The sequence below is a fragment of the Phyllobates terribilis genome, unplaced genomic scaffold, assembly GCF_046119375.1.
Source record: "Phyllobates terribilis strain yellow unplaced genomic scaffold, ASM4611937v1 Scaffold_1__5_contigs__length_1240528914, whole genome shotgun sequence".
NCBI lineage: Eukaryota > Metazoa > Chordata > Amphibia > Anura > Dendrobatidae > Phyllobates > Phyllobates terribilis.
In genome coordinates this window covers 513,944,653-513,968,865 of record NW_027362761.1, presented here as the reverse complement: position 1 = coordinate 513,968,865, position 24,213 = coordinate 513,944,653, and the positions used below count along the sequence as shown (strand labels likewise).

At 44.2% G+C, this 24,213-nt stretch overlaps 1 protein-coding gene across 1 annotated transcript in view; it reads right to left on the bottom strand.

The window, feature by feature from the left end:
* The window catches only part of DEPDC1B (DEP domain containing 1B), a 71,302-nt gene extending 48,964 nt beyond the window's left edge, over positions 1-22,338 (bottom strand). The window contains exon 1 of the mRNA XM_073680267.1: positions 22,170-22,338. Within this exon, the coding sequence (XP_073536368.1) occupies positions 22,170-22,217 (48 nt within the window). The 5' untranslated portion in view covers positions 22,218-22,338. The remainder of the gene's footprint in view (positions 1-22,169) is intronic.
* Positions 22,339-24,213: the final 1,875 nt, after the last annotated feature.

Here is a 24,213-nt window from a genome sequence, read left to right as displayed (position 1 = left end):
AAACCAGACTAGACTGACTCCAACCGACTAACTGCCAGGCTCCACCTTCCTTTATATATCTCCCCAACGGGCTCCCTCTGGTGGTCTGAGGTGGAAATGTGTGAATGGTTATGGGGGCCTCTTGTGGAGGAATCCTTCAATACACCCTTCTAGGATTTGTGATACCAAGCACAGCTGGGCTTCACACAATGTGCACCACTAACAAGCTGTTTTCATGAAAATCGGTGGTAGTATAATGATTTTACAACATTTTATATACTTTGTCCTACCTGCTCGTATTCAGTCATAGGGGTGTGATTCTCAGATTCAGTCATGGGCGGTCGCCGCGTTCAGTTTGTGCTGGAGCTGCCCATGACATTTTAATACTGCTCCTGGCAAGCGCGATGTTTGTGGGGCGCATGTGCATTTGCACACATCAATCTATCTTGCGGTCACCGCTGCAGTGTCACTACGCATGCGTTGACCGCAAGATACATTGACTGTGCAAGCGGCGGGAGCCATAGGTCACAGCGCGTGCGCACTGAAGCTGGTAATCACACAGCCTGACGTGTGCAGATGCGCATGCACCCCACAAATATCGCGCTTGCCAGGAGCAGTATTCAAATGGCATGGGCGGCGCCAGCACTGACTAAAAAATGCGATGCTTCCCATGACTGAATATGAGAATCACACCGCTATGACTGAATACGAGCAGGTAGGACAAAGTATATAAAACGTTAGAAAAGCATTATAATACCACCAATTTTCATGAAAACAGCTTATTAGTGATGCACACTGCATCACTAACAAAGCAATGGGGGCAGTGTACATGTAAATAGGACGTGACAGGTTCCCGTTAACCTGTTTCCATGGACATACTTAGAAATGGGGAAATCCATGGAATGGTGATTTGGGTATTAAAAATATACGAGAATGACCTTTCTAAATACTTATGAAATGATGGGACAAAACTACCAATACCAGTCTAATGTATGGTATGAAAATAGGGATAATTCTCTTAATAAAAATGGTGTCCGTGATGTTGGTGATATAGAACGCATGCACGGTAACATAGATGGTATTAAAGAAAGATGAACGTAGTGTCATGTTTGTAAAGTGCAAGACCAAATTACGTCAAGGTGGAGAGAGAATTTAATTTCTGTGAACAGTCACTCTAAAGATGGCGACCACAGCGTCGCGATGGTAATGCGCATGCCCAGTTACGTCACGATTTGGGTGGACTTCACTGGTTGGTCAGCTGGCAAAATTGAGTGTGGATTATGGGAGACATGCGCAGTTTGAATTATAGGATGCTGAGGACAGCATGGTAGAAGTGTAATATACATTTGCGTCAGCCTTTGCCGAAAAGCGCATCGGGGTAGGCGCTCCATTGCGTGTCCTCCCAGGCTCCAGACCCATACGGAGGTACATATACAAACATAGTTTAAACATTAACCTAATCATATACCTGTACTGTGGTCTGTTCCATGACAGTATAATGATTTGAATCTACTTTCACCACCGCACTTTTCTGACATCTATGTGGTGGCTCCATGACAGCATATTTGTCAGGTGCTATACATACTATGGCACTTTCCCTCACATCTTGAGGCTTCTTTTGCACTTAGCACTTTACTTATACTTGAACTGTATCATATACTGATTATATGTATTGATTCATTTATTCAAAGCATATCCACTTGTTGGTGATATATAAGCATATGTGGGGAACATATGTGGCTTCAGTGCCTTCTTCCTGGTTGTTTTCTTTCCCATCCCCTTATATGTTTTTTAACTTGACTTAATAACAATTGTTATATTTTGAGCCATATTTGGCTTTTCTTTCGGTCCGTTTTGGTTCTTGTGTTCCATGACCGATTGGTCAGTATAGTTCATATTGCACATGTACCCTGAATAGGAATCACTCACATCCATGGTGATATACATATTATATGTTCCTTCCTTCAGGATTGTTTTTTCATTTTGTCATGTGTATTATCTTTTTGATTTTTTTAGTTTTTTGTTTATAATATATTATATACATATATATATATATATATATATATATACATACATAATTCACATTTATTGAGAAGAGCATTTGTGAGATCATGCACTGATGTTGGACAAGAGGGCCGGGCTTACAATGTCCTCTCTAGTTCATCCCAGAAGTGTTGGATGAGTCGAGGTCAGAGCGCTGTATGGGTCAATCAGTTCATCCACCCAACCATGCCGTTAGGGATTTTGTTTTGTGCTCGCGGGAACAGTTATATTGGTACAGAAAAAAAAAACGTCACCCAAACTGTTTCCATAAAGTTAGAAGCTACAATTGTCCAAACTGTCTTGTTTACTGAAGCATTTATTCACGGGAACTAAGAAGCCTAGATAAGACCCTGAAAAACATATCCCTCCTGCACGAAAATTCACAAGTGGCACAATGAGGTCAGGGATGGTTCACCTTGTATTCGTCAAATCTTGAGTCATAAGATGTGGGATAGAAAAGTGTGATCCGTCACTTCACAGTACACATTGTCACTGCTCCAGAGTCCAGTGGCAGCATGATTTACACCACTCCATCTGACGTTTGGTATTGTGCCTGGTGGTGTAATGTAAGGCTTGCATTCAGCTGCTTGGCTATGGAAACCCATGACATGAAGCTCCCAACAGGGGCACAGTTTTTATGTTAATGCTAATGTCAGAGAAAGTTTGGACTCAGCAATTATAGAGTCAGCAGAGCCTCTCAGCCCTCAGTGACCCAAATCTGTGGTCTTCACTTCAGGGTGTAGTTGCTGTGGTTCCTTATTTCACAATCAACTGTGAGTTGTATTACTGAAAAGTGGGAGGGAAAAAACTTCATAAACTGAATCTTTGCCTTGCAGCATGGCAAAGACCACGCAGCGGTGGTCGGCTCACAGTGCCGCACCTTTAAGGTTAGGGACTCACTAACTGGTTCGCTGTGTCATGGCAGTGGGCTCCATACAGTCTGATCAGAATGTTAATCAAGAGCCTTGTGTTCATTTTCGTACATTTTTACTTCGCTGCAGTGGATCAATATATGAGTTTTGGGTGCGAGGTCAATGCCTTTTTCTACAATTACATGATAGGAAAATTCATAAACCAACCTACACCGGAGGTATCCTATTACAGGACTGCGCTTGGTATCATTAAGGTCTTTAGGGCGCAGTCAGACAGCCGTATAAATCGAGCTGAGATCGGACTGCAATACACAGAATGACTGGCGGCTCTCCTGACCCGAGCGTGACAGCTGAATAGAAATACATGAAGCCGTCACGCTCAAGTCGCGAGAAACGCTGGCCAGACCGTACATTGCGGTCTGATCTCGGCCCGATTTATATGGCCGTCTGACTGCGCCCTTAGGACAAGACATTCTTTCACAAATGTTAATAAAGGCAGTTGACACGACAAGGGGTGTGATGTTATTCAACGGGGGCAATGGAACTGAATGAAAAACCTAAAATTCAATGACTGATTAATTCACTACTTTTGTCGGTTTGTTGTATCTCATTAGCATGGGTCATCAATATCTAAGTTGCAGAGAAGCCCTTTACAGAACAGGACCAAGATTACAATGTGAGAGTCTCCATACCTGGACCTCAGAAGTAACTGATGATTCATTTCCTTGAGCCGTTTCAGTTTTCTCAAGCTTACACTTTTAAAAGAAAAGGAAACATGAAATCTCTCACAGTGAAATTGAGCCATGAACGCTAAAGATTTCTCCACACCCTGGATTCGGAAACACGTTGTTCTCTCACCCGTACCTATTGGTCAATTATTCATTAACGTCCCAACTGCGAAAGTGACCCCTGCATTAACATCCACACCACATATACCTGCACATGGTGCCAGACAAAACTTCCACTAATCCACCTTTCATTCTGATGGAAACAACAGGATCAAATTTCAGGACTAAGATTTTTAGGTTTATGACCTCATCCAGAGGTTCACCATAGGTCATGCACAGGGGTCTCTGACCTACAGCACCACCTCGCTTTCAGGAAGAGGCTAATGTATATGGACCCCAGGATGAACATGACCACCATTACAACCATCGTACATGCTAGGCATGATGTGGATATAAGAAATCACACCAAGAACAATCATTTCAAAAATGTTTTCACTTTAAGGCTATGCTCACACATTGCATTTTTGCTGCCTTTTCTTGATGCATCTTTTACGCAAATTTTCAGCTGTGTTTTACAGTACCAGCAAAGTCTGAGATTTCTGAAATCTCATGCACACACATTGGTTTTTGTCCTCAGTATTTTGTGATTTGCACAATAGAGCATGTCACTTTTAACGTTTTTTACCCAATGAAAGCAATGGGTGATGCAAAAAAAACGCTGAAGAAACGCACTGTGTGAACATACTCTTAATGTCAGCCAGAATCTGTATAATTCCATTTTTAAACAAAAATCATTACTACCGTCCCTATATTGGCTCTTCACCAATCGCCGCATGCGTGCCTCGCCCTGACTTTCCCTGGCATATGTGTGGCGCCCCTGCGGGTTCAGTCGCCACAGAGGTACTACATCTTACCCAGAGGTGTGGTATCCCACTCTCAGGTAAGGAGGGAGTACAGCCCGGGACCCTAACACCTGCATTCAACACTACACCACTCCAGACCATGCTTAATGAGGAGAATTCAAAAAGTTATAATAGCATAGAAATATGTATATTTTTATTATCAACATTAATTGGTACAGAAGTACAGACAATATTTAGGGTAAGGTGCAAGCAGATAGCAGCAATGATCACTGGCATTTTGGCCAATAGTCCTATCAACAGATTAAACCCATACACAATTATAAAGGCAGAGAAAAAGGGGGGAATACAGCATAAACAGGTTTAACGAGAGCAAATAGGCCAGTCTTGTGATGAAATCAATAGTCAGTGCTACATTTCAAGCAAATAATAGGAAGCTGAACCAAATGCCTTGCGTGTATTTGCATCAAATGCTGTAAGCATGCCAATAGAAAAGTGTAAAGTGCGAGTATAGTGCAGGTGAAGTTAATCCTTCTTACCAGGTTAGGGGCCAGATGGAAACCAGTGATGGAGGAGCGCAATGGTGTTCCCCGACGCGCGTTTCGCGGCCACTTTCTCAAGGGGAGTGCACTCCAGACCAGCAGGAGGGGCAAGATGCACTGGCTTATGCTGAGCCCTGTCCCTGGTTGGAAGTGGGGGGAACCATGTAGTGGGTATGGGTGGAGGAAGCATAACAGGGGAGCACGTTAAGTAGGAGTATAAAAAGAGCAACCATCTTGGGAGTTCAGTTCACTGCACTGCAGTCAGACAGAGGAGTCAAGTCTGAGAGGAGAAGGAGTGGGAGCAGGAGCTCTGCTCAGGAGAGAGAAGCGGGCCTAGACGGAGAGGCCCAGGAGGACAGGCTGGAAGAGGACGGGAGCAGAGGGAAGGCTCCAAGAGGATGCCACCCGTGCGCCCGAATCTACCAGGACGTGGAGGGATCAGGCCGCAGAGGGGACCGGCCTCTAACTAGTGGAGAACTACAAGGCTCAGCTAGGAACAGGAGGGTGCAGCTGCACACTACCGCAATTATATCGTCAAAAAGGTGGCCGCATAGGACTCAGGGGACTGCAGGTTGTCCGCCAAAATCCGAGGCTACCAGTTTGGGACACAGGTTGTGAGGCGCGGGGCAGGAGAGTGAGAGACAGAGCAGGAAGACGACCGAGGAAGGCACACAGCATGGAGTCCCGTTAATTATTCCTGAGATACCTGAGGGATTGCCGAGTCCCTCCCTTGGTGAACATAGGACAGTGTGGGAGGTTACCCTGGTCCTGGTAACCTGGAGCCTGACAACTGTGAGTAAATCTGAAGACTGCACCTCCACTGTGTCCTAGAATTATTATCTGCGCCATGACCTGCACCACACATCTACCAATTCACCATCTATACTGCCCTGGAGCTTAGCTCTACCTGTGGAGAGCTGAACCAACTCTGCTGCGTCATCAGCTCCAGCGGATCTGCCCGCAGCGGCGGCCCCTTATAGCCGCACACCACAGGTGGCGTAGAACCCAGCAGAGTGCATGGATGGACTTCTCCACAAGAGGCCCTCACACAATCACACACCTCCACCCTACCACCTCAGACCAGCAGAGGGAGTCCGTTAGGGATATATATTATATATTATATATATATATATATATATATATATATATATATATATATATATATATATATATATATATATATATATATATATATAGAGGGTGGAGCCAGGCAGCTCAGTTAGTTTAGTCTTTAGTCAGAGAAGAGAGTGTGCTGGCACTTAGACCAGTGAAGTCGCAGCACGCTGGCTGCTGTGCTTAGGCGAGCCAAGGCCTACAGCATGTGTTGTATTCTGAGAGCCCCGAGTGTGGCTGACGGCAAAGAGGAAAGGAGAGAGGAGTTGAGGGGGTAGAGGAGCGTACCAGGCTCACCCCGAGATATACTCCGGGTCCACGCCTACCGGGCCCCTTTATACCCAGTAGGGACCACCGGACACTTGGAGGACTACAAGTCCCAGGTCAACCAACGCTGACTACAGTACCAGGGCTAGGAGTCACGGAGGCCCCAGCGTCCAGGGAGAGTGATCTCCAAGAGAAGGCCCTACCACCAGGTCAGCGGGTGCAAGAGAGAGACAGCAGTTAAGCCAGGCCTAGCTCCAGGCAGGTCAGAAACTTAACAAGTGGAAGCAACGGATCAGGAGGCCCTATACCCGCTCACTGGGGAGAGTCCAGAAGTGCACCCTGCCTACAGAGTACCCTGGACCATACCTGCAACTACATTAGTAAAGGTACCGAAGCAAACCCCCGTGTGAGTGTCCGTCATTTCTCCCTGACCCGTCCTGGCTGCCGCTCCACTGCACCACCATCCATTACCCCCCCACGCTGCCCTGTTGCCCGCTCCACCTGTGGGAAGCTGTTCCATCACAAGCTGCCCTAACATCTGCCTCAGAGGACTGCTCCGCAGCAGCAGCTCCCTTTAGCCGCATACCACAGGTGGCGTCACGAATACTTTACAAATCCCCTATAAATAATCCCCTTTTTGGTGATCGCCCTGGGCCACGGACCGGACCAGCCACTGTGATATCCCCCATCGGCATCCAGAGGCCCGGCTGCCGAGTACCCCACGGTCCTGGGGGCAAGTCAGCGTCACGAACATTATCTGTAAAAACTTTATTCCTTTTATTTTATTCCCCTTTTTATTGACCACCCTAGGTCACAGACCGGGTCGCTGCCACCGTGACATCCCCCAGCATCGACCGGCCTGGCTACCGAGTACCCCACGGCCCAGGGGGCGCGTCATATATAGCTAAGGCTAGGGAAAGAAGGAGATGAGCACTAGTCGATCTCCACTAAACTCAATAGACAACAAGGGGAAGAATGCTTCGCTTTAGACGACTCCAGACAAATGCGCACACGGCCTCAAGCTCCAGAGAGGATGAAGTACTGCTCTTGCAAAAGCCTCACAAGTAGTAATGAATATCGCCGGCACCTCCCTCTCAGACACACCAGGTATTAATACACTCAGGCCAGTGAGCTAATTAGCCAGAGGGAGGTAGCCGCTGGGGCCTAGAGACAGCCAGCCTCCAAGATGATGTTTGCAATGCCAAAACGTAGAGATCTCCTGCAACCAACTGCAGGTGTCTGAAACACGCGTGACAACATTCTCTAGTAATTGGGGGGATGTGGATGTGTTTAGAATTTGGAAATTTTTACATGACAACAACGTGGCATTTTAACAGGGGCGTGTAGACTTTTTATATCAACTGTATACGCAAGTATACTAGCAAGGCCACGTTCACATGTTCAGTATTTATAAGCCAAAACCAGGAGTGGGTGAAAAGTACAGAAGTGGTGACGTGTTTCTATTATACTTTTCCTCTGATTATTCCACTCCTGGTTTTGGCTTACAAATACTGATGCAAAAATACTGACATGTGAATAAGCCCTTAGAGCAAGTGTGTCAAACTCAAATACACATAGGGCCAAAACTAAAAACTTGGGCAAAGTCGTGGGCCAATCTTGATATTTATTAAAAAAAAAAAAAGTTTTTTCTTATCAAATATAAAGATGACCCTTTTCATATGGAAAGAACTTTGTACTTTGCTCGTGGGACAAATCCTATATTTTAATAAATAGATCTTATAATAAAATAAACACAATCACCTACTGGAATATTATAATATGTTATGCAAGAGCAGTAAACAGCATATGGCCCAATGGCTTAATTTAAATATGGAATAACAAATGTAAGGTGGCTAACGGTCGCATAGTCGATGGGAGGTACAGTATGTATCAGAGAGATGGCTGTCCTCTGTGATGCAACCCGGAGTGTTGCTCTAGTGCACGCAAGTACCAAGAAGCTGTTTGGTGCACCTTGGACCGGGTTACGGGTATTTTGAAGAGTTGTGCGGGTCCAGCTACTCCCATACATAAATGGAGGCCGCTTGTTTGGCACATGTTCATTGTGTTTGGAGGGAGAAGGCCCCTGTGTGTTGTTGTCTCCAGACCGAGCCAGGATATTGGACGCTACCCAGCTTGTGTGCCCACAGGACGGGATAAGCAGACACTTGCTTAAAGGACACTTTAACAGCCTTTAGTTCAGGCAAACAAGTAGTTTTCCTTTTTTAGCTTTTTGGTTTATGAAGCAATAAACTGACATGGACATTTAAAGTAACATGCTTCCTGTTTGCCTCCCGTCGCACGGGTGAGTAAAAGCCCCACACAAAGGATAGAAAAACCTTGAATTAATTATACTTAGTTATCTGTATGTTGCCAACAAAGTGCCCCACAAACATAGTATGCTACCCCCACAGTGAGTTCCTCCACACGTACGGTATGATGATCCTACTGTAGCTTCCTCCAGCAAAGTATGGTCCTCCATTCAGCCCTCCACACAGTATAGTGGTCCTCCATTCAGCCCTCCACACAGTATAGTGGTCCTCCATTCAGCCCTCCACACAGTATAAGGCTATGTGCCCACGATGCAGAAATGCTCCGGATTTTTCCTGAGCGTTTCTGAATCTCCTCTGGCAGAAAAAACGCATGCGGATTGTACATGCATTTTTTCCTGCCAGGGACATGCGGATGTGAAGCGTTCTTCACTCGCATTTCCGCATGCTGGTTGACAAGCGCTTTCCAAGCGATTTTAGCATCACTTGGAAAGTGCTTGTCAACTTGGTAACACTATATAAATCCATGCAAATGGCATGGATTTATATAGTGTGACCGAAAGAATGGTAAAAAATAAATCTATACTTACCTTCTGATGCCCCCCGCAGTCTTGCTTCCCTCCGTTCTCCCTTGCCGGCAGATCACGGTACACTGAAGGACCTGACGACGTCAGCATTGCGTGACCCGTCACATGACTATGACGTCAGCGCAGGTCCTTCAGTCCATCGCGAGCTGCCGGCAAGTGAAGACAAGGAGACCGCGGGCCATCAGAAGGTAAATATAAAATTTATTTTATTTATTTTTTTTTTTTTTACAGTTTTCTATGGTACCCAGGTACGGAGGAGAGTCTCCTGTCCTCCACCCCCGGGTACCACCCGCACATTGGAACGCATGGAATGCGCATCTACATATACAGTGATGCGGAATCCATGCGTTCCAATGCAAGTCAATGGCGGCGAAAACGCAGCGCTTCCGCAAAATTGGCAGTGCTGCGTTTTTTTCCGCAATGATAATCCGCAGCGGAAATTTCTGCAGCATGTGCACAGCACATGCGGATTATCATTGGGGAACATGGCAGGCCTTCTACCATACGTTTTTTAAGCGTTTCTGCAGCGTGTTTGCCGCTGCGGAAACGCTTAAAAAAAAGCATCATAGGCACACAGCCTAATGGTCCTCCATTCAGCCGTCCATGGAGTATAATGGGTGACTAGTGTAAAAAAGAATTACTATCTTCCCACCACCCTAGAAATAAATTTGCAAACGTAGGTGCACATGAAATACCCATGGTGGCAGGGCTGTGGAGTCGGTAAGCCAAACCTCCGACTCCACGACTCCCTCATACACGGCTCATGTTTAAGTGATAAATTTACTGTAGCACATATTTATCTCAGCTAAAAGTCTAGACCCTTAGATCAGGAATAAGACAGACATTTATTTCAGAACTTTCCCAAATTCTTATGAAAAAAATATTCCCCACAAACTGCATTGAACTACTATGCCCAATTTATTATCTTTTAGGAGTTGGAGTCAGTCCATTTTATACCGACTCCACCAAAATGGTCACCGACTACATAGCCCTGCATGGCAGTGCCCTTTACTTGATGGTAAAAGACACTGTCAAAAATAAAATAATTGTACTCTAAAACAAACTGTAAAAGTGAAATTACAAATTTATTGTGTGCATTAAATTGTGTTGCTTTTGTGCAAAGAAATCGCGCAGCTGCAGTGATCTATATTTGAATATAAGGCCTCTATGTCTAGGCTAGTGAGGCGCGAAAAGGTCCTTTTAGGAGGACAAGGTTATAATGTATTGATGTCGCAGGTCCTAGAAGATAGTAAAGGACTTTGAATGCGCACATGCGGCAGGTCCTGCGTGCCTGCTGGCCAGAGCAGCAATACGCAAGCGCCGCAAACTTTAAGACCATAGGACCTTCATGTCAATGAATCATATGACCGGAAGCAATCACATGATCGGAAGGTGCTTTTGCTATAAATCACTGTTATACTTTAATGCGCAGACGCTATTGGTCGATAAGTCACATGTGACCTGCAGGACCTTGACATACTGACCCTTTGGTTGTGATGACTTGGAAATAAATTCTAATTGGCCCATACATGGCACAAATTGATCCTGTTGGATGAATATTGATGGATTCTGTCTAACGGGACCTCCGATTAGAGAGGTAAGCCAGTCCCAGTGTAACATCATTCTATAGGTTGGGGATAATGATTGACACATTGTGGGTCCTATCAAACAGTTTCATCTTTTCATCAGAAGTATGGTGTGATTGGCCATTGTGCCAATACTGCTTGTTGGTTAATCTTTGACATCACAACCTACCTTTATATAAACTGGAGTAGCTCCGCCCATTAACATTTCAGCCTCAATTTCCCAAAAGACGCCAGTTACGGCGAAACATGTTGGGGAGGCAGATGGTTATGTCTTTTAAGAAAGCAATAGATGTGTTTGGTCAAAGTACCGTATATACTAGATTATAAGCCGACCCGAGTATAAGCCGAGGTACCAATTTTACCACAAAAAAAATGGGAAAACATTGACTCGAGTATAAGCCTAGGGTGGAAAATGCACCAGCTTCTGGTAAATTTCCCAATCCTGGTACGCGTGGCCCCCTCCTCCCTCAATCCTGGTACGCGTGGCCCCCTCCTCCTCCCTCAATCCTGGTACGCGTGGCCCCCTCACAGCGCAGTTAAAAAAAATAAACACTAAGGCTATGTACACATGATGCAGAATTAGTGCGTTTTTTTCCGTGCGGAAATGCAGCAGCAACACATTGCACATCGTATCCCATGACTTCCTATGACATTTTGCAAGTTCTGTGCACATGGTCAGGATTTTTTCTGCGCGGATTTTAGGTGCGGAAAAAAAACGCAGCATGACCATTTCTTGTGCGTTTCCGCATGCGGATTTGCCTATAAACTACATTGGAAAAACGCATGGCAAATCCACAAGTAAAAACGCGTGAAAAATCTGCATGCGTTTTTTTCCTGTCAAGGACATGCAGAAATGCTCCGGAAAATTTCTGCATCGTGGGCACATAGCCTTATACTCACCTTCCTTACCTCTGCTCCAGCACTGCGTCCTGTCTGCAGCAGCTTATGGCAGCATCTGAGGCGCAGCGCGTGCTCTCAGACACTGCTGTGAGCTGCAGCCGGCATATTTACTCCTCTCCACACCGGGACCATGTGCGTGGAGAAGAGCGAATATGCATTCACTTTAGTAGCGGGCACGGTCAGCAGGAGCTGCGGCTCAGCGCTCCTCCGTGCCCACTGCTAAAGGGAAATAAATATTCCCTCTTCTCTATGCACATGGGATTACCATTCCCAGGCGGGCAATGCTTGCAGGCCTGTGGAGTCAGAACCCATTTTGGTGGTCGGAATAAAATCTATAATAAATTGGGTACAGTAGTTCAATGCAGTTTGTGGGGAATATTTTTTTATAAGAGTTTGGGAACCGACTCCACAGCCCTGATTGCTTGGCATATACTATACTCCATACATTAACATGGCAGTCTCCTCAAAAGGAGAAACTTTACCCCTTAGACCTCATATTACAGGCCTCACACTCAGTCAAACCAGTTCTCATGCTTTGTACTGAGAAGTGGCCAATATCCCGAAACACGTGTATGCCAATGGAGGTTCTGGTCTGGCTTCTTAATGTGACAATGTCCTTTAAAGGGTTAATAATGTAGACTGTAAGTCTTCAGGGCAGGGACATCTCTCCTCCTGTACCAGTTGGTGACTTGAATTGTTCATGTTTTTATTATGTATACCCCTTTTCACATGTAAAGCACCATGGAATAAATGGCACAATAATAATAATAATTATTATTATAATATTATTATTGGCTTTTAAGATTCCTACTTCCAATAGGCGGCACTAGAGTTCTTGCCCTCTTTCTTTTTCTCTCTGGAAAGGCTATTTGGATATGGTGATCTCGTTACTCTGGGAAATGATTGCTTCAGAGAGCCTGTCCTTAGAAGGTATTGGTCAGCTTATAATAAAATATAGTTTGCTGGATCAGTGTATAAATGGCATATACAAAGGAGACTCAATGTATACAATGCTTGTGGAGCCGTGTATACACAGACATCAGAAGGGTCAGGGAACAAATATTGTTAGAGGCAAGGGTCACTATGGTTTATATAGTGGGTGTGCTGTAAAGATAAGCAGGATGAACTCATCAGTTATATGTCAGACTAATCTACATGTGCCAAGCAGTATATGGGAAGAAAAATGTTTACCATTCCTTTTAAGACACTATTGTATAAAAACACATAGTATGGGGAAACTGTTTTCTGCCAGGATTATTTTTTTTACATTTTTTTCAAAGGGATTTTTTTTTTTGCCTAAAATATGGTAACTTAAATGTTGTTCAAGAGTTTAAGAAATAATAATATATATAGATAGATAGATAGATAAGTGTGTGTGTGTGTTGGCTGCAGGGGTTGCATACAGGCACAGCGTGTCATGACTCCAAGAAACTAGGTATGAATGGAAACCACCAGAACATCAGCATTGGAGTAGTGGGAATACAAAGACCCCTGTGTGATGCTCTATTCACTTATATTTGGCTGATGAAGACACCAGACACTTAAATCCCATAAAAGTGACAGGAGTGGTGGCTGCCGCGCTTTAGGACCCATAAATTCGGGATCAGTGGGGGTCCCAACAGATGCACAACCAGGAATCACACACATACTGCGAAAAATGAGTGCAAAACCCCCTCTGTGACAAATCTTTAAAAGGGGTTGTCCGGTCTAAAATTACAAGTCTACATTCACTCCATGTGACTGCAGACTTGTGAATCCTATCAGTGCTTGATGTAAGGATTCGCTGACGTCGGCCTCGGGAATGGCGGCTACGTTACCGCAAGTATGTGATATGCATACCTTTTCCACCCTTGCACAATGCACTTGTGTTGAGCGTGCCGGAAACTGTCTATTCCGGTTCTGGCCGGGAGTATGCATATCGCATACTTGTGGTAACGTGGCCGCCATTCCCGATGCCGACACCAGCGAATCCTTACAGCGTGCATTGAGTGCGTTGGGAGGACTCACAAGTTTGCAGTCACATGGAGCGACTGCAGACTTGTCATTTTAGACCGAACTACCACTTTAACCCAGCCCAATTTATGAAAACTGACGTGTTACTTTATGTAGAAATAACTCTGCAATGTTGCAACATATCACAGTGAGTTATTTTAGTTTATGTTAGTAGTAAATTTAGGGCGATATTTTTATAAATAAACATAAAAAAGCCATCATAAATTTGACAAAAAAAATGTAAACATTTGCAACATTCCAACTTTGATTATTTAGATCCTTAAACCAGACAGTTATACAGCACAAAAAGTTAATACAATTTCCCATGTTTACTTTATGTAAATCATTTTTCAAATGTTCTTTTATTTTGATTAGACGTTAAGTGTTAAAACTTTAGCGACAATTTATTTTTTGCAGAACATTTACAAGATTTTTCTTTAACCACTTCGCACCAGAGCCTGTTTTTGCCTTTGTGACCAGGCCAATTTTTTCAATTCTGACCACTGTCACTTTATGAAGTAATTACTCTGGAACGCTTCAACGGATTCCCCTGATTCTGAGATTGTTTTTTCGTGACATATTGTACTTCATGATAGTGGTAAAATTTCTTTGATATCACTTGCGTTTATTTGTGAAAAAAAAAAAATGCAAATTTGGCAAAAATTTTGCAAATTTTGCAATTTTCAAACTTTGAATTTTCATGCCCTTAAATCAGAGAGATATGTCACACAAAAGAGTTAATAAATAACATTTCCCACATGTCTACTTTACATCAGCACAATTTTGGAACCAAAATTTTTTTTTGTTAGGGAGCTATAAGGGTTAAAAGTTGACCAGCGATTTCTCATTTTTCCAACAAAATTTACAAAAACATTTTTTTAGGGACCACATCATATTTGAAGTCACTTTGAGGGGTCTTTATGACAGAAAATACCCCAAAATGACACCATTCTAAAAACTGCACCCCTCAAGGTGCTCAAAACCACATTCAAGAACTTTATTAACCCTTCAGGTGCTTCACAGGAATTTTTGGAATGTGGAAGAAAAAAAAATTAACATTTAACTTTTTTCACAAAAAGGTTACTTTAGACCCAATTTTTTTATTTTCACAGGGGTAACAGGAAAAAATGGACCCCAATTTTTTTTGTGCAATTTCTCTTGAGCGCGCTGATACCCCATATGTGAGGGAAAACCACTGTTTGGGCGCACGGCAGGGTTTGAAAGGGAAGGAGCGCCATTTGACTTTTTGAATGTAAAATTTGTTTGAATAATTAGCGGACGCCATGTTGCATTTGGAGAGCCCCTGATGTGCCTAAACAGTGGAAACCCCCCACAAGTGACACCATTTTGGAAACTAGACCCCTTAGGGAACTTATCTAGATGTGTGGAGAGCACCTTGCACCCCCAGCTGCTTCACAGAAGTTTATAATATTGAGCCATAAAAATAAAATTTTCACAGTTTTCCCACAAAAAATGTTTTTCATTCCCTAATTTTGCATTATCATAAGGGTAACATGATAAATTGTACCATGAAATTTGTTGTGCAATTTCTCCTGAGTACGCTGATACCCCATATGTGGGGGAAAACCACTGCTTTGGTGTACGGCAGGGTTCGGAAGAGAAAGGAGCGCTATGTTGGCTGGGATAGGTTGCAGACACCATGTCACATTTGAAGAGTCGCTGACATGCCGAAACAGCAGAAACCCCACAAGTGACCCCATTTTGTAAACTACACCTCTCAAGGAATTCATCTAGGGAAGTAGTGAGTATTTTTTAATTTTATACCATTGGGCAGTGAAAAAAGCATAATTATATTTTTACCACAAAAAAATGTTTTACCCTCAGATTTTACATTTTCACACAGGGCAATGGGTAAAAATGGTGCCGAAATGTGTCACACAATTTCTTCTAAAAGTGGCAATACCCCTTATGTGGCTGTATCGTACCGCTCAGCCATACGGCGAGATCTGGGGGGGACGGAGTGCTATTTGACAATTGGAGAACAAATTATTGTAGAATAGGCATTTGGATTTGGGAGCACAAAATTTTCTTAATTTCTTTTGGGGGGCAAGGGCCATTTTGCTTTTCCAGAGCCTTTCTGCTACCAGTAACTTGGAAGTCCCTTATATTTTTAACAGATGACGGACCTGAGTGGGAACTAGCTTTTTTTGAGGACTGAGTTGAAGCTTTTATTGGGAACATTTTACGTAACATTTATCCGGCGCTCTAGGCTGAGCACTTACATCAGGGTTTCCATCTAAATTTCCAAGTGATGTAATTCAGATGAAACCCCTGCAGGATCCATTCACTGTAATGAGGCAGCAGAGTTACTCTGGACTCCGTCTGGCCTCTGTTTAGCGGTGTCCTTTTTTTCAGAAGTGCACAAAACTGTGGCCAACCGCACTTTTATGCACGCCTAAAACAAATGACACCGTGGGATCCCAGGCTAGACGGCGTCCACAGTGGCCTATATCTGCCTCATTACAGGGAATCTTCCATCATGGGTTCCGGCTGAATCACATATTTCAGAGATTTACACGGAAACTCTGGCGCAAGTGCTCAGCGCAGAGCGCAGGATAAATCTGTGCCGAGCCATACTGCAATCTTTGGGAGACATAATAAACAAATCAGTAGCAGGTGAAGAATTGGTTTTATTTATTTTTTTACGCCGTTCCTAGTGTGATATAACTGATTAGATTACTTTATTCTTCGGGTCGGTGCGATTACAGAGATACCAGATTTATATCGGGTTTTTATGACTGACAGCTGTCACACACTAAGACGCTTTTTTTTTTTGCAAAATCTAGTTTTTGCATCGCCATATTTTGAGAGCTATAATTTTTCCATATTTCGGCCGACAGTCATGTGACGGCTTGTTTTTTGCGGGACGAGTTGACATTTTTATTGGTACCATTTTTGGGTACGGGACATTTTTTGATCGCTTTCTATTCCGTTTTTTGGGAGGTAAAATTAACAAAAACCAACAATTCAGGAATTGTTTTTTGAGGTTTTTTTTTATGCCGTTCTGCGTGTGGTAAAAGTGATCAGGTAGCGTTATTCTTCGGGTCAGTACGTTTACAGCGATACTACACTTACTGTATATTTTTTTTATGTTTTGGCGCTTTTACACAATAAAACAATTTTATAGAAAAAATATTTTTTTTGCATTGCTTTATTCTGAGCGCTATAACTTTTATTTTTCGGCTGATGGAGCTGTGTGGCAGCTTTTTTTTTGCGGAACAAGATGACGTTTTCAGCGGTACCATTTTTATTTCCATTTTGCTTTTTGATCGCATTTTTTTCCACTTTTTGTTTGGCGATATGAGGAAAAAGCATAGTTTTCTGCTCCGTTTTTTATTTATTTTTATTACGGTGGGCACAGAAGGAGTTAATTATTGTGACAGTTTTATAGCTCGGGTTGTTTCGGACGCGGCAATACCAAATATGTGTACTTTTTTTATTTTTGCATAAATATACGGATTTATCGGTTTAATAATTTATTTTAATTTTGTATTTTTTTTTTGACAGTTTCAAAACATTTTTTTTTTACATTTTTACTTAGTCCCTGTATGGGACATTAATTTTTATTTTTCTGATCCCTGATCTCATGTAATGTAATAGACATGTATTACATTACATGAGATCTTCACTGACTTCACAGTCAGAGTCTCCTGCCTGGCTTCAGCTGCAGGCTGCAGGCTGAGCCAGGCAGGACACCATATATGGCAGAGCTGGAGGCGGTCATGTGACCTCCAGCTGCCATAGCAACCCAAGGTCCTGGATGCTATCAGGGGTCGTCGGAGAGGTAAGTGGACGACCCCCTCTCCTCCTGCTGTCTTCTATATGCCGCGATCACTATAGATCGCGGCATATAGAAGACAGCAAAGGGTTAACATCACTGGGACCTGATCCAATCAGGTCCCGATGATGTTCCCTGTCAGAGCCATCGCTCTGCACCACTCCTGCAGCGCTTGCAGGACCCTGGGCGCTGCGGGACCACCCACCGTTTTTAAACGTCCGCGCTGCACAGAGCCCAGGCAGCGCGGACGTTTATCTACAGTGGGCGGTCGGGAAGCGGTTAAAAATGACCTGTTCAGTTTTGTAGTGACTTTGAGGGGCTTATATATTGGACGTCGCCCAAAGGTGATACCGTTTTTTTTTATTATTTTAACTTTTTCAGGTGCAGGAGTTACTGCAACACGGAACGAATACCTATATTATTTTCATTAAAATCATGCTAACATTCTAACAAGCCACCATGGCCGGTAGACGCTGTGGCCGTTACTTGATCGTTAAAGATGGAGCCTCATCCAGCTGATAACCCATCTAGATGCCGTTGTCGCTATTTACAGCAGCATCAAGGGGGTTAAAGGGCCATGATTGATGCTACACTGATCACGGGAGACCCTGCAGGATGTCCGCTATAGAATACATCCCACACCCAACGCATTTTTGTATATGGGGGGGGGGGGGGGGCTATTCTGTGTTTAATCAGGTTATTAAAAAGGCAGATCGGTTAATCACTGCAGAAATTAAAAAGTCTCACTTTTTTCTAAGATGTCCCTTTGCTGTCAGTTAATGGGGTTATTCCTGTTTACTGCCAGAGGATGAATATCACTATAGTTCTTGTTAGAGCAGGATATCTATGTGAACTTAGGGTGCGGCACTTCTGTGGTATTATCCAAGATTTAAGTAAAATCCTCATGATACAATTTTTTGGGGGGATATTTTTACACTGACACATAAGTGGGTCAATCAACCTGTAAGGAGGCATTAGTCTAATAAAACACATTCCTGTACAGTCTACACAATACATGAAACACTAGCAACGTGCTAGAACTTGTAACAGGAGAAGTGGAGGATTCACAGCAGAAGAACAGCCAAGAATCTGTGGAGACACCAGTGTACAATTAGCAACAGGAAATCACCAAACCACAACTGGTACAGAGAAGTGTCCTCCACCCCTTGAACATTTCATCAACATAGAAGGACGGCCGTCAGAGGATTGTATGAGCGGCAAAACTGAACGAACTGATCCTATGATCTTGGGGAACTTAACAGGTGCAAGACCACCTACTAACTTACTGTCAATAAGGCATATGACACCGTGTCCATACAGCCTGTTCACCCACAACTTTTTCCCTGCAATCCCCAAAGCCCGCATAATGGGGAGAGAGGCATAAACTGCATCTCGACACCTGTCGGTGGCTTATTTCCTGCAGACAAAGGATAAAGTAAGTTGAAAGCCAACATGCCCAATCCATCATATCAATATCTTTGATCAGAAGGCCCACACGCATTAGTTAGATGGACAAGTCTACCAAAATTGCTGGATTTGGCAAACTTTCACCCAACTTATACGACAAGTATAAATATCCTCATGTACATTGGGAAGGAATAAACTTCAGGCCAGAGACATGGTGGTGCTCCTGGTCTGAACTACAGCTTTGCAGCATCAGAGGAGCGCAGGAGGACCAAAGCTGCCCGCATCCGGCCACCTTCAGAGCGTCGCTTGCAAGCATGACCTCCTTGCCTAGGAAACCAGCACTAAACAATAATAATAATTTTCCAACATATTCCACAGCACTTTACATTTTAGAGAGGACTAGTACAGACAATAAAGACATTACAGAATAACACATAAATCAGATACCAAAAAGGAGTGAGGCCCCTACAATCTATGATAAAGTTATGGAAATGGAGAGAGTATTAATAAGAGGTACAGTACATATTGTTTCACTTTGCAATTTTACCCATTTAATAACATGAGACAAGGTCCTTTAAGATATTGATTGATAGGTATAATGGATCATTAATATCTGATCGGAGGGCCGACACACGGCACCCCCCCGCTGACCAGCTGTTCTCAGCTCCTGTAAGAACAATGACCTCAATTCATCAAAAACAGTTTCAGCAGAATTCTAGCATAAATCACTATGAAAAAAAATTTAAAAAAAAAAAAAATAAAAAATAAATATATATATATATATATATATATATATATATATATATATATATATATATATATATATATATATATATATATACACATACATACAGTACAGACCAAAAGTTTGGACACATCTTCTCATTTAAAGATTTTTCTGTATTTTCATGACTATGAAAATTGTACATTCACACTGAAGGCATCAAAACTATGAATTAACACATGTGGAATTATATACTAAAAAGGTGTGAAACAACTGAAAATATGTCTTATATTCTAGGTTCTTCAAAGTAGCCACCTTTTGCTTTGATGACTGCTTTGCGCACTCTTGGCATTCTCTTGATGAGCTTCAAGAGGTAGTCACCGGAAATGGTCTTCCAACAATCTTGAAGGAGTTCCCAGAGATGCTTAGCACTTGTTGGCCCTTTTGCCTTCACTCTGCGGTCCAGCTCACCCCAAGCGATCTCGATTGGATTCAGGTCTGGTGACTGTGGAGGCCAGGTCATCTGGCGTAGCACCCCATCACTCTCCTTCTTGGTCAAATAGCCCTTACACAGCCTGGAGGTGTGTTTGGGGTCATTGTCCTGTTGAAAAATAAATGATGGTCCAACTAAATGCAAACCAGATGGAATAGCATGCCACTGCAAGATGCTGTGGTAGCCATGCTGGTTCAGTATGCCTTCAATTTTGAATAAATCCCCAACAGTGTCATCAGCAAAGCACCCCCACACCATCACACCTCCTCCTCCATGCTTCATGGTGGGAACCAGGCATGTAGAGTCCATCCATTCACCTTTTCTGCGTCGCACAAAGACACAGTGGTTGGAACCAAAGAACTCAAATTTGGAGTCATCAGACCAAAGCACAGATTTCCACTGGTCTAATGTCCATTCCTTGTGTTCTTTAGCCTAAACAAGTCTCTCCTGCTTGTTGCCTGTCTTTAGCAGTGGTTTCCTAGCAACTATTTTACCTTGAAGGCCTGCTGCACAAAGTCTCCTCTTAACAGTTGTTGAAGAGATGTGTCTGCTGCTAGAACTGTTTGGCATTGACCTGGTCTCTAATCTGAGCTGCTGTTAACCTGCGATTTCTGAGGCTGGTGACTCAGATAAACTTATCCTCAGAAGCAGAGGTGACTCTTGGTCTTCCTTTCCTGGGGCGGTCCTCATGTGAGCCAGTTTCTTTGTAGCGCTTGATGGTTTTTGCAACTGCACTTGGGGACACTTTCAAAGTTTGCCCAATTTTTCGGACTGACTGACCGACCTTCATTTCTTAAAGTAATGATGGCCACTCGTTTTTCTTTTCTTAGCTGCTTTTTTCTTGCCATAATACAAATTCTAACAGTCTATTCAGTAGGACTATCAGCTGTGTATCCATTAGAATTCTTTACAACACAACTGATAGTCTCAACCCTATTTATAAGGCAAGAAATCCCACTTATTAAACCTGACAGGGCACACCTGTGAAGTGAAAACCATTTCCGGTGACTACCTCTTGAAGCTCATCAAGAGAATGCCAAGAGTGTGCAAAGCATTCATCAAAGCAAAAGGTGGCTACTTTGAAGAACCTAGAATATAAGACATATTTTCAGTTGTTTCACACTTTTTTGTTAAGTATATAATTCCACATGTGTTAATTCATAGTTTTGATGCATTCAGTGTGAATGTACAATTTTCAAAGTCATGATAATACAGAAAAATCTTTAAATGAGAAGGTGTGTCCAAACTTTTGGTCTGTACTAATATATATATATATATATATATATATATATATATATATATATATATATATATACACACATACATATACATTTTTTTTGTTCAAAAGATTTGCAACTTTTGGCGTTTTCATACCAGTTTTACCCAACTTGTACAACTTTCTGTATTCACTGTACATTGTCAGAAAGCGGCCAAACAGTGGTGGGGGTGGCATTATACAGTTATCTCCACTTTAAGACTTTTTTTTTTTTTTATTATTATTTTTCCCTGACATCTTTGTGTATTCATAGGATTTAGACAAATTCATCACATCTGACTAGTACAGAGCATTTATGATTTGGTGTCAAATTCATGAACCTTGTGCACCAGTTTAAAGAAACTAGTGCAAAACGTCATCAAACGCCACAAGGAAAAAATAAATAAAAAGTAGTAAAGTAACCTCAAGAAATTGCAAATGATGAACCTGGGCCCAAGGGTTACGTTCACACTGCCCAGTCTGCCACAATCTGCGACTCTGCAGCCAGAGCAGACCTGACACTATGGAATATCACAGAGTGCTGCCCCCCCACACCTGCTCCTGACTACAGGGGACAGCGCGTTCCTCTATATAAATGAATGCAGTGACGTCACCACAGCTCAGTGTACAGTCGTCAGGACGCTGCATAGGAATGTGCACTAGAACAGCGGACAGCAGCCATTCCCATGCAGCCTCCCGAGGAGTCGGCTCCATCCCCCACACCAGGCAGAGCCCGGAGGTGACGCAGCTCTCACCAGCTTGGTCGCTCTGTACGGGCCCGGGCCTATGATGCGGTGCTCCATGTCCCCGGTGCGGCCCGGCCGCCTCTCCCCGGTGCTGCTGGGTCTCCAGGAGACGAGAGCAGTTTGAATCTCGTACCTGTGGGGCGGAGGCCTCCTATTGGCTGTGGTGACACCACGTGACGTCTCCGGGGAGGGATGCGGCACTGCCGGGGTTTAAGTCACACCGTCTTGTACAGGGGAGGGGGCTGTGTGCGGGGGGCTTGTACCTGTGGATAATTGGGGGATGGGAGGAGGCTTCCACCTGTGGGTAATAAGAACTATGCAGGGGTCTTATAGCTGTGGGTAATGTAGAATTGGGGGGCAGGGGGCTTGTACGTGTGGGTCCAGGGCTCACTGTCACTTATCAGACAGACCCCCATAAAGAACATCATGATGTAACAGTGCAGACACCTTTATATTCATCACATCACAGGCCCTACACTCTGCCATTAATCTACATGGTGAACACCTGACTGCTCCTCTCACCTTCTGATCCCGATTGTCTCTCATTTCACACAAACTGCTCACCATGGTTCCCTACACTCCTCACATTCACTGACTGCTCCCTGTGGTCCCCCCACTTTTACAGACTGTCCCCCAAGTCTTTGATCTCTTACAGACCACTCCCCTCCTCCTCCACTTCGCCATAGTCCCTCCTCTCACAAACCCCTCCACAAAGTCCCCCCACTGTTCCCATAGTTCCCTCTGTCAGACCACTCCTCATGGTTCCCCCACTTTCTCCATAATCCCTTCTCTCACAGAACACCCACTATGGTCCCCCAATTTACCCAAAACTTCTTACTCACAGACCACTCCCTAATGTCCCCCACACGCTCCATAATCCCTCTTCTCACAGAGAACTCCCCATGGATCCCCACTTTCCCCATAGTCCCCTCTCATATAGCCTGCTCCTCATAGTACCCAACTTTCCCCAGTCTCCTCTCATACAGCCTGCTCCTCATAGTCCTCCCACTTTCCCATAGTTCCCTCTCATACAGCCTGCTCCTCATAGTACCCAACTTTCCCCAGTGTCCTCTCATACAGCCTGCACCTCATAGTTCCACCACTTTCCCCATAGTCCCCTCTCATGCAGCCTGCTCCTCATAATCCCCCACTTTCCCCATAGTCCCCTCATACAGCCTGCTCCTCATGGTCCCCCACTTTCCCCATAGTTCCCTCTCATACAGCCTGCTCCTCATAGTACCCCACTTTCCCCAGTCTCCTCCTCATAGTCCCCCACTTTCCCCAGTCTCCTCTCATACAGCCTGCTCCTCATAGTCCTCCCACTTTCCCCATAGCCCCCTCACTTTCCCCATAGTCCTCTCTCATACAGCCTGCTCCTCATAGTCCTCCCACTTTCCCCATAGTCCCCTCACTTTCCCCATAGTTCCCTCTCATACAGCCTGGTCCTCATAGTCCCCCCACTTTCCCCATAGTCCTCTCTCATACAGCCTGCTCCTCATAGTCCTCCCACTTTCCCCATAGTCCCCTCTCATACAGCCTGCTCCTCATAGCCCCGACTTTCCCCATAGTCCTTTCTCATACAGCCTGCTCCTCATAGTCCCTCCACTTTCTCCATAATCCCCCCCGCTTTCCCCATAGTCCCCTCTCATACAGCCTGCTCCTCATAGTCCCCCCACTTTCCCCATAGTCCCCTCTCATGCAGCCTGCTCCTCCTAATCCCCAACTTTCCCCATAGTCCTCTCTCATACAGCCTGCTCCTCATAGTCCCTCCACTTTCTCCATAATCCCCCCGCTTTCCCCATAGTCCCCTCTCATACAGCCTGCTCCTCATAGTCCCCCCACTTTCCCCATAGTCCCCTCTCATGCAGCCTGCTCCTCCTAATCCCCAACTTTCTCCATAGTCCCTCTCATACAGGCTGCTCCTCATAGTCCCTCCACTTTCTCCATAATCCCCCCCGCTTTCCCCATAGTCCCCTCTCATACAGCCTGCTCCTCCTAATCCCCAACTTTCTCCATAGTCCCTCTCATACAGCCTGCTCCTCATAGCCCCCGA